We start from the raw sequence: 12,199 nt of genomic DNA, 5'->3' as shown, positions 1-12,199 counted from the left end.
TCCTGAGGTCTCTTCCAACTCTATTCTTCTATGATTCTATGAACTGGAAACATGGTCAGTCCGCCCTGCCCTGCCCTTTATCACCTCAGGCAAACCAGGGCAAACCAGGGCACATATGCGGTTCAATAGACGCTCCTTTCAAATTCTCCGGCTCTGGATGCATGGTGTGCATGTGTAAACCCCCAGTGGAATACAATACAGACCATCACTCCAAGAAAAATATACACTTCATTAAAACAAATAATTTAACTATTTTTCCATCATTTAAAAAAAAAAGTTTACATTAGGACAATGGAATCTTAAATGATTTGTGAGTTAGTGTTTATGTACATTGCTTTTCTAAGCAGCTAGAAGAAATGTGCATCAGTGGTCAAAGCTATTTGGAAAAAAACTGAATTACAGTAGAACCTCAGAGTTACAAACTGACCAGTCAACCACACACCTCCATTTGGAACCCGACATATGCAGGGGGGGTGGGGGAAAAAGAAAGAAAGAAAGAAAGAAAGAAAGAAAGAAAGAAAGAAAGAAAGAGTCCTTGTGGTACCTTAGAGACTAACAAATTTATTTGGGCATAAGCTTTCATGGGCTAAAACCCACTTCATCAGATGCATGGTGTGGAAAATACAGTAGCAGGTATATATATGCATAGTACATGAAAAGATGGGCGTTGCCTTACCAAGTAGGGGGTCAGTCTAACGAGACAATTCAATTAACAGTAGAATACCAATGGGAGGAAAAATCACTTTTGTCATGGTAATGAAGGTGGTACATTTCAAACTTCTATTTATTCCCTTCTACTGTGCTGCTGTTTCTTTCAATACCCATTTTGGACAGGCTGTGTTCTCATCATAGCAAAGAAGGTATTTTTAAAGTAATAACCTCACGTCATTGATGTTTGTAATGAAGCACTTTGCTGAGCCTCTTTCAACCCAGTGAGGCTTGAGACTGGCTAATTTCCTGACGTTGGCAGCCGAAGCAGCAAAATTACACCAAATTTAACAGCTGCACTACTGGAGTATTTTACCCCTTACCAAACCACATTAAACTAATATTTTAAGCAAAATGTTTCATTAACGTGGCTGCAAATACATCATGTATAGGATATATATTTACAAGTATAGAGGAGCTCAGAACGTTTTCTCAGGATGCATGAACAAATTTGGGTATTTTCAAAAATAAAATAAAATTAAAAAAAAAAGTATACTATATCAGACTCACAAGTCGTCTTCTCTCCTCTTCTACAGCAATCAGTAGCCGGGCAAACTCTTTCAGTGACTGGGCTGTGAAAAAGAAAGATCAAATTAATATTAATATCAGGCAATTCTGTTAATTTGAATGTAGTAATGGTACCTTTTCACAAATAGATCTACAAAGTGGGAGAGGGAGGGATAAGGTAAAGGCATGAGCAAGGGAGAGGGCCAAGGATCCTCTTATGCCAAAAGCTAGAACTCTGTTCTCTCTATGTCATGTAAGGGGTTATCTCCAGTAAAGCTTGATTTTTAATCAGACATATGTACAAAACAAAACAGAAGAATCTTTAAAAACACAAACAAAAAATCTTGAAATGAGGAAAAATTATTTACAACATAGCAGGAAAGAGAATTCTAAACTTGGTTATAAATATATGTAACTTTTATACACAAAACAAAAGAATCAGAGGGGTAGCCATGTTAGTCTGGATCTGTAAAAAGCAACAGACTCCTGTGGCACCTTATAGACTAACAGACGTATTGGAGCATAAGCTTTCGTGGGTGATGAAAGTGAGTACTCACCCACGAAAGCTTATGCTCCAATAAGTCTGTTAGTCTATAAGGTGTCACAGGACTCAAAACAAAAGAAAAATCCTTTGTTCCTTGTATAAACATGCAGAGAACAGGCGTTGCACAGGAGCATGGAAAACATTCAATTAAAACTATGGAAGTCAAAGTTCAAACTTAAGTCTGAAAGAAATCCATAGTTGGATCCATCTATTTATGCTTACAGATTATTATCCTCCTTAGGTTTCTGTCCTGGTAGGTGTCCTTTGTGAGGATTCATCTTGCCACAAAAGGAGAGAGAAAGGGTGGAAAGTGTATTTTAAAGGTAACTGCAAGAGGGCTAGGTATATTCAAGGAAAGGTGCAACTATCTCCTCCTCCACACACACGAACACACACACACGTGCGCGCACACACACACACACACACACACACACACACTGGTGTCAATGATAAAAGTGTATTTAATTCCCTGAAAAGTAGAATTACCCATTCTTCTAACCAAAGGTCATTATTAGGAAGTACGTCACACTCTGTTGCCAAGCTGGCACTACTGGGAGTTGTGCATGAGCAATGAAGACAGGATAGGACCCAAATGACCAAAGGTCAATTAAGTATCTTGAATGAGGAGAAAAAAAAAGGAATTATTGTTTGTTTGTTTTTTGCTCTTCAATATAGTCTGTACAGCTGGGTAATTCCAGGTAATCTCTTTTGGTAATAACAAAGTTAAAAAAAAGTTGGTATGAAAGTTAACCAGCTTGAAATGCCACCTGTTTATTTAGATCATTATAAAGTCTGTTCAGAATTATCAAAAATCAAAAGCTTATTTTGGAAGCAAATGGAAATATGAAAAGCATTAAGCTGTAAAACAGAACAACAAGGGAAAGATTCCAATACTTTGGGCAATAGTCTGTCTAGGAAAATGTCCAACTATTGATACTTTTTTTGGCAGGAGACTAGTGTAATCAGAGAAGAAACATTTACATCCACTTGTGACACTACTGAGCTAGAAAACAGACATTTTTACACTATGAGTATGTTGTGACTGGAATCTGTGAGAATAAAAGTCATTTCTGGTTTCTGTTTTAAGCAACTGAGTCTTTGTCGTTAAATCCTTCCAAATAACTTTACTAGCAGCAATGCATTATTAACTACCCAAACATTTGTTTACACAACAATTGGCAAACCTTCAGAGAAGAGATCTTTAGAAAATTATGCTGGACTAGCTGCAGGGTTAATAAAGCAAGGGTTTTGCAAGCGAGTGGTGAGAAAACTTCTAGAAAATCCCTTTCCTTTTGTTTGCATTATTTTCTTAGGGCATAACGGGTCATTAAGGATTTGCCACCACAATTCCATAGATAGCACTGCACAGTCAGGACAGGTATATAATAGTTGCGGCACAGCGGGTTATCTTCCTTTGAAGCATCCAGTACTTGCTGCTTCCAAAGATATGATGGTGAACTTGATGGACCAATGGTTTGTCCTAGGATGGCTAAGTCCGAGATTCCTGTACTCTCAGGGCTAGTCTACACTTACGCGCCGGTCGTGCGCGTGAGAGCGATTCTTCGAACTAACTAACTATGATGCCTGATCTAGACGATAGATTGAACGAACTCGGGCGTCAGTTCGAACTCCCCGGTACCCACCTGTGGCAGCTGGAGTTAGCAGAGTCGCTTGAGCGCCGCGTTCGGTTCGCCTGGCGTGGATCGGTACGTAGTTCGAACTAGGTATTCTTCAGCTACGCTCGCTCACGTAGCTGAATTTTGAATTTCTATTCCTTCGAGTCCCCCAGTAGTGTAGCCTCAGAATCTGAAAACAGAAATAAAAGTAACCTAGCCTCTCTTCCTTGCAGTATCTTTTCTAGAGTTTTGTGCCAGTGTAATGAAAGGAAGTATTTGCACTTTATAATAATTTAGTAACTAGGAAGAACAACAGTTCCCACGGTCAGTTTGCAGAAGTGCCAATTAAAAATTGTTTTACTTGTAAACTGAGCGCAAGAGTCAGTAAGACATAGAAACATGGAACCCCACAATGCATTTTTGAGAATCATAAGCAAAACTGATATTTAAGCCTACAGACAAGATTTCCTTTGACTGATCAGGGGATCTCAGGGACATGCATTTGTACACTCTCCAGATTATCTCTAAAGACTGCTATGAAAATGACACAAAATAGTCCTAGCTTGACATTTGGAAAGCCAGCAAGGGGATTTAGACACACAATTTGGTTAAATCCCCTAGTCACCTTTGAAAATATCATCCTTAGTGAATAAAACGATGCTCGCTGAAGTCAATCAATGGGAGCTCTGTGTGTGTGGGGAATGACTAAAGAGCTCTATTCTCTAAACAGTTCTACCTTCTCGCATCCCATTTCTATCCAAATGTTATGAAATAATAATTTACCTTTTAGCTCCAATATGCCACTTAACTGGTATACCTCGGTAAACAAATATTTGCAAACTCCCACCAAGCTGCTAACTGATTGTTGACACAGATCTTTTTCCTACTCAAGTTCATCCTCAGCGTCCATCCCTCCTGCTGCTTTGGCTGACTTCATTAGCTTCTCTCTGCTCCTGCTTTACCAGCTACTTCTCTCCTGTTACTGCTCCAGCAGTTCAGCTCCAGCACTTCCCTGCCTGACCTATCTCCAACTACCTCTCCAGTTCTTTGTGCCTACAGCTCAACAACCATCTCTCACCTGCTTTCTACTGTAAGACAGTCTCTCTTTTCCTCTCACACAGCCCAAAATTTCCCCATTTAAAAAAAGAAAGCTAATTGCTAGGTCATAGTATTTAAACTCTTTGTTCCAAACAGACCACATCCATCATGTGATTATTTTTAAAAAGTAGGTACATGCCTTATAACCAGGCAGGCAAATTACTGAGGGTCAGTATTCTCATTATTTATATTCCCAACAAGTTAGCATAATACCATTTTTTCCTATAAAACAGACAGGGTGGAACCTTTTTATTCTTGGCACTTCATGTTGAAGTGATTATCCATTACTAAATAATATCCTATTTTGTTTAAGGACATGAAACACTGACCGAATTTTATTATATATTCAGGAAACTAGGATGTACTTTATAAAACAGTTAAATTTCTAGTTCAGTCAGCAAGATAAATTGTTTCCACATTATTTCATTGAAATAACTAGTCAGTTTTAACCACAAGATAAGTTACTGTTACCACATGTTAAGATCTTACTTTTGCTCTTTATTTTTATTTTATTTCATTTTCGTTTTGGAGTCACTTTGCCAGTGACAGAATTTATTTCAATTGAATCATATGCAAAACCCATTGTACTGAGCACTCTATGTATCTAAGCATTTAGGGCCAGATCCAAACCCATTAAAGTCAATGAAAGTCTTTCCATTGACTTCAGGCGTCTGGCCCAATATGACACTCTTCACCCCAGTATGCAAACACCTCATAGAATGACCACCCTCACATTATGAAGGCCCATGACACAACTACTGTTTTAAAATGTGGTCCAGACTATGAAAAAGTTTCAGAATCTCTGATATACAGGGATACACACCTTTTATCAGTTCAGCCTAGTCATTTAACATACATAAGCAAAATCTTCTGGCTTCCCTATTGCCTCAGCACAACCCCTATCTCATCCATGAAACAAATGAAATAAAATAAAACCTGACCTCTCAGCTGTACGTAAGATGGCACCATAATCAAGGGGAGAGAGAAGAGGAAGTTACTCACCTTGTCCAGTAACCATGGTTCTTCAATGTCTCTCTCTCTATGGGTGCTCCACTGTAGGAGTATTTGTGCTCCTGCACCTCTAATTGGAGATTTTAGGTAGCAGTGTCCATTCAGTCCGCATGTGCGCTCTCCCTCCCTTGTGGTCTGCCCCCAGTTTCCTTCTCTACTGCAGAGCCCTGTATTGAGAACTCTCAAGTAGACAGTAGGAGGCCAGGTTGTGGAACACCTGTAGGGACGCACATTTCAAAGAACCATTGTTACTGCACAAGGTGAGTAACTTCCTCTTCACGGAGCGTCCCTATGGGTGCTCCATTGTAGGTGACTTCATAGCAGTATTCCCCCATTGGGGGCTGGATCTTCTGAGTGGAGTCTGTTATTGCAGAAAGCACTGTGGAGTTGAAGATGGCACTGAAGGCCAAGGCTCCAGTGAACGCATAGCGTGCTGTGAAAGTATGGGCAGATATCCAAGTCACTGCTCTGCAAATTTCTGAGAAAGTTACATTTTTAAGGAATGCGACCGAGGTACAGGTCAACCTCGTGGAGTGCACACAGATTCTACACGGAGGGGACAGGTTATGCCTTTGGTAAGAGTGATGAATGCAAATGGGGACCCATTTGGATAATCTTTGAGTCAATATTTCAGAACCTTTGGATCTTTCCGTTAAGGAGAGGAAGAACTTAGGAGACTTTCTGAAGTCCTTAGTCCTATCCAAGTAAAATACCAGCACTCTTCTAACATCTAGAATGTTTAAAATTGCCTCCCTGTTGTTACAATGTGGTTTCAGGGGTGTATGTGGGGGGGAACAGAAGATGGATTTGTTGATTCAAATGAAAGCCAGAGGCCACTTTAGGGAGAAACTTGGGCTGCGGCCTCAGTGTCACTGTGTATTTAAAAAGACTATGAATGGTGGGTGTGTCATCAGGGCCTCTATTTCTCCTATGTGTCTAGCTGAGGTGATGGCAATCAAAAATGCTGTCTTCATGGACAGGTGTAAGAGACAACAAGTTGCCATGGGCTCAAAGGGAGGTCTAGTCAATACTCTGAGAACTAAATTAAGATTGGAGCAGGTGGTCTCACATGCAGGCAGAGATTTCCAGTGCTCTTAAGGAATCTACATATCAGTGGGTGAGTGAACACAGAGTATCCGTCTTCTTGAAAGTGGAAAGCCGTTAGAGCTGCAAGATGTACCTTAAGGGAGCTGACAAAGCATTTTGACTTTTTGTGGTCTAAAACAAGAGGGAGGGAGAAAAATGTTGGGTTTATGTGCCTAGAGCAACACCAAATTTGGAATCTCTTCCATTTCTGCTGGTAAGTACGCCGAGTGGTCAGTTTTCATCCATGTAGCAACACGTCTTTCACTTGTCAGAGCATTCCACTTCTAAATCTTGAAACCAAGAAGTAGCCAAGTCTGGAGACGGAGGATCCACAAGTTGGGGTGAAGGATCTGTCCGTTGCTTTGAGAGAGCAGGTGAGGAATGGGCCAAAGCGGAACCAGAGGACATACCACCATCTGTGCCAGGTAAGAGAACCAAACTTACCTTGGCCAGGAAGAGGAAATCAGAATGACTCTCTGTCTCCTTGTATTTTCAACAGGACCTTGGATAGCAGAGGAAATGGGGGAAAGGTGTATAAAAGGTCCCTGTGTCAATGGAGTTGCACCCATTCAAATAAGGCTGAATTAGGCTATTCATTTACGTTACATTTATAATCCTTACAATGAGAGGAATTTTATTTTTAAATTTTTAATTAAAAAGACCCATTATATTTCACCAAAATAGGTTTTCACTTTGAAAAAAGTCTGATGAATGAGGTAAGACCTTTGACTGGGTCAATAAAAGTTGCAGCTTAAAAAAGTAGTCTTCATGTTACTATTTGGATTAACTCAGTGAATTTCATGCAAATTAAATACGGAAAGAGAGACACTAAAGCCACTTGTTTTCTGTACGACCTACTGTACTCTGTCAGGAAATCTGTGAATTCCACACAAGTCATAACCTTTTCCTACTAAATCTGCAATGTGCAATGCACATTCCTTATCAGATGAGGCACAGATCAACTGAAGTGAACAAAAAAATAAAAGGATATAAGTAATTTTTACAATAGAAAATGTCTTGGGTCACTGAACAGTACAGATAAAATGAAATTATACCTAAACAAACATTAGTAAAACAGAGGAAGAAAATGCAGAACTGTATTTGTTTACATTAAGATATTTTCAATTATTTTCATTAATCCATCTCCGGAAGTTTTAATTTAGCAGAATAGGTAAGTGCATTATTGTTAGGTCATTTTTAGTAAAACAGAGCAAATACTTCCTTAATCAGTTTATTTATATCCAGTCAAAGTAGTTAAAAAGGTACTGGTTACATATTTTGAATATTTTAACAGTCTACTTACTATGTAAATACTATTTGAAGAACTGGTAAGATAACACTTCACATTATGATGGGAAAGATGTCTGTGAGACAAGTTTTAACATGCAAAAACAAATCTGTATTTACCCTGCTGTTTATTTGTGGCTTCCTTCATCACAACAGGTCTCCAGCTGTTTTCTCTGGAGCTTTCACAAATCCAGCAATAATTTGCTGGAATCTCTCTTTCTTTTTTCAGAGAAATAGCTAGAACTTCTTTTTTTTTTTAAATCTCTAGTCTTTCATTAAAAAGTGCCTTGTAAGGAAGCAAACTAATGTTAGCAACAGCTACACTGATGAATGATTTGACATCATTTATGCCAAGTGAAATTTTTTCTGTAGTCTTTCAGAGTGTGGTCTAGGCTTCTGCTCTTTCACATTAAATGGGTTTTGTGGTTCATATTTTTAAAAAATCAAAATCATAACTGACGGTAAGAAGTTTTGTTGTATATTCATGTATATGGAGTTCACCTCCTGGAACCAGATGTATACAGATTTAAACTACTGTACATACTCTATAAAACATTTTAACCTACAGTCAAAGTTCAATGTTATTACAATATCAGGCTAATTTTAAAGATAGCCGCTATTGAGCTATTTGTTCTCACTAAGTTATATCAATTCAATCCAGATTTTATGTAACCTAGCACTAGCCACACAACTATCTTGTATATGAAAACTAGTGAATTTAAAGATGGAAATTGAAGTTAAATGATGGTTTTCAATATATGGCTAAAGCAGAGTTCCTTATATCGGAATGGAAGGCAGAACAAAACAAAACAAAATTTAATTGTGGACCTCAGTCTAGACCAGGGGTCGGCAACCTTCAGCACACAAGCCATCAGGGTAATCCGCTGGCGGGCCGTGAGACATTTTGCTTACGTTGTCCATCTGCAGACACACCCCGCCCCCACAGCTCCCAGTGGCTGCAGTTCGCCGTTCCAAGCCAATGGGAGCTGCTGGAAGGGGCGCGAGCCACAGCGACATGCTGGCTGCCACTTCCCGCAGCTCCCATTGGCCAGGAACAGCGAACCGTGACCACTGGTTGCTGCGGGGGACCATGCCTGCAAACGGTCAACATAAACAAAATGTCTCGCAGCCCGCCAGCGGGTTGGGCTGCGTGCCAATGGTTGCCGACCCGTGGTCTAGAGCATAAGAAGGGCCATAATGGTCAGACCAAGAGTCCATCTAGCCCAGTATCTTTTCTTGTGACAGTAGCCAGTACCAGATTCTTCAGAGAGATTGAACAGAACATGGAAATTTCAAGTGATCCATCCCCCATCATCCAGACCCAATTTCTGGCAGTTAAAGGTTTAGTGGCACCTAAAAGCATAGGGTTGTGTCCCTGACCATCTTGGCTAATAGCCATTGACAGACCTATCCTCCAACTTATCTAATTCTTTTCTGAACCCCGTTTGGCAGGCTTCCTGCTTCAGATGTACTTAAACATCTGCCGTAAGTTTTTGTGTCTTTAGTTAGTTTCTCTTCAAATTCTTTCTTGGTCTGCCTTATTATACTTTTACATTTGACTTGCTCCTTTTCTCCTTTCTATTCCTCTCATTAGGATTTGAATTTTAATTTTTAAAGGATGGCTTTTTGCCTGTAACTGCTTCTTTTACACTGCTGCTTAGCCATGGTGGCATTTTTTTTTATTTTTGTATTTAGGATATACACTTAGTATATCTTGGTTATCTGACCTGACAGAAAATGTCACAAAGATACTGACAAGCCACGACGGGCCACTGTAAAGTACAGCTTGGCTAATAAACAGGCACTAATCTTCTTTCTCAGGTCTTTATAGGGATTGATAGAATTACCTTTAAAGGTACCTAAAAGGTATCTGTTGTCACACAATGTCGTCCTAGAGATCAGTTTTGCAACATGTCAAAATATAAATCAAATGCAGACATGTCTTCAAATAGTACCTGAAAATCTGCCATTCACACTGTTCTTGAATATGCTGCCAGATTTGTCTTCATATAAGGTCTCTAATGATTTTTCCCACTTTTGTTTGTGTGGGGGGGGAGAGAGGGGAGGGCTTGACACAAGTTGGCCAGGTCGTGATTCATTAACATCTGTTTTTTACTTTTAATAAAAATCTGCATGTTGTACACTTATTGACCACTTCAAAGGGAGTTATACGCAGGGTTCTTCCCAGGTGGAGCAGCTCACAGGACTGGGGTTTTAGAATGTAAACTTTGTCCGGTAAAGAATGACTTGCACAAACATTTCACACCCAACCCTGATTAGGGCCTCTGGTCACTACTGTAATGTAATTAAATACAATAATAGTGCAAGATGACAAATCTGCTTTTGTGAAGGAATACATTCATTTTTTAAAACAAGGGATCCAACAAATAAGTTTAGACAAAACACATGCCAGTTAAACCTTACTGGTTTCATTTCCTTTTTGTGGGTTGAGAGAGTTTCCCCTGCCACTTCCACAGTAGTTCATCCAGAAGAGGAAGGCAACAAATTAGAAAATATTATGGGATAGTTTAATTTTAGATTAATTTTCTGCAACTGGTCTCACAGGTGGGATTTTTTGTTCTGTTTTGTTTTTTTGCAGGGTAGGGGTAGAGTGAGAGGAGAAGGTTGCAAGTCAGGCTTCCTCAATTTCCAGGATGAATTGATTTAAATCAAAATGATTGAAATAACCAATCATCCTGATTTAAATCAGCAAGCAGGAAACCTTGCTTTAAATCACCGATTTTAATCATGTTTTGCATTTGTACTTTGTTATTGTCCCAAAGAAAAGTTGATTCTCATTGGTTGTAACCACTAACACATGCTGATTTGCAACTAAATATAGCCTTTACGCTAACTTTGCTGCCTTTGTGTGTGTGCTAACAAGGATTCCGTATATCTATTCATATTTATTTAAGCAATTATATAGCTTAACATACATTTATTCCAATTCTTAATGTTTACCTCTTTTTTCTGTTATAACATGGTGAATGATACATTTTTATTTACTAGATGATAACTAATATTTTACTTGTGATTTGTATCACTTGTATTTGTATCACTGATTTTACTTGTGATTTGTATCATGCTCTATTGGGATGGAAATTAAAATTAATTAAATATGCACAAAAACCAGCATTTTATTTTTTATTAAATTGCCGTAAGGTTAGTATGCTGGACACATAAGAATTTTTTTTTATCAAAGTATGCTTTACATTTAAAACTGACAGGTGTATTAAACAAAGAAAGTATTAACTGTAGCTAGTGAATTGAACTGACTGTTTCTGGTCACCACATCCTTCAAGATTTTATAACTAGTAGATCTCATCCTATCACACCTAGTTTTTATTCATAGATTGGAAGAGGAAAACAAGCTTTCATACTTTTTCAACTCCCAACTGATTTCTTAACTTTGAATGAACTAGCTGAATAAACTGAAATTAAGAAAATATTCTCTCTACTCCTTCAGAAAAGGTTATTACCATTAAAAAGGTGGTTTAGAAATTCAACTAATGCTGATTTCTAATGCTTAGTCAGTGACTGCTATCAGTTTAGTTGTTTGACCTTCTTTGAAATTTGGTAACAAGCTTGTAATGTTTAATTTACATTGGTTTAACAGATAATAATAAATTTAGGCTTTAACATAGATTGTCAATTTCAAATTTAACTTCATTTATTAAAAAATAAACTCTATATTTAATTTACATTTGATTACATAAAAAAATTTATTAATTGATTTAAAATAATCTATCTTTATCCATCCTGGGAAAAAAGGAAGAAAAAATGTCGTCTGTGCAATGTCATTGTCTTCTAGGAATGACTCCCAAGATACTGGAGGAAGCAGACTTACTGATCCCTTTTGGGTCTACGATCAACAAGATAATTTTATCTCTGTGTTATACCTAAATTTCAGTTTATACAGCTAAAAGACAGGCACTGATACTTTGATTCCACCCCCCTACTCCTGTTTTCCCCCTTTACAATTAGGTCTGAATTCTGACTTTTAACAGAGTAAATTATTTGTAACTTCACAGAGTCTCAGTTTTGTAATTTATATCAAGCCAATTATTCTGTATAGTGTTGATTATGGGTCAGAACCTCTGTCTCTTTCTTCCTCTGTATTTTTAAGCCTATTGCAGACACTACACTGGTTTATCCTCCATTTGGTTTTCCCTCTTTTGCCTGACATGGGCATGCATACTTTTGAAGTGAGAAACAAAGTAATGCATGTCTATAAGCTAAAAGCCACACATGTATTTTTTATGTATCGTTGTGTGTTTGCATTTATGATAATACTTAGCTACTTAAGGAAGTTAACTACCTGAACCCCCTTACAAAACAATGA

At 38.3% G+C, this 12,199-nt stretch overlaps 1 protein-coding gene across 6 annotated transcripts in view; it reads right to left on the bottom strand.

The window, feature by feature from the left end:
* The window catches only part of ARHGAP42 (Rho GTPase activating protein 42), a 258,286-nt gene that overhangs the window by 163,083 nt on the left and 83,004 nt on the right, over positions 1-12,199 (bottom strand). For all 6 annotated transcript variants that reach the window (XM_039486640.1, XM_039486657.1, XM_039486648.1 and 3 more), the window contains one exon: positions 1,219-1,280. In XM_039486640.1, coding sequence (XP_039342574.1) covers positions 1,219-1,280 — 62 coding nt within the window. The remainder of the gene's footprint in view (positions 1-1,218; positions 1,281-12,199) is intronic.

Source organism: Mauremys reevesii, linkage group 1, assembly GCF_016161935.1.
Source record: "Mauremys reevesii isolate NIE-2019 linkage group 1, ASM1616193v1, whole genome shotgun sequence".
NCBI classification, from domain to species: Eukaryota; Metazoa; Chordata; order Testudines; family Geoemydidae; genus Mauremys; species Mauremys reevesii.
Note: the sequence above shows the minus strand (reverse complement) of the source record. Positions and strands in the feature narration are given on the sequence as shown.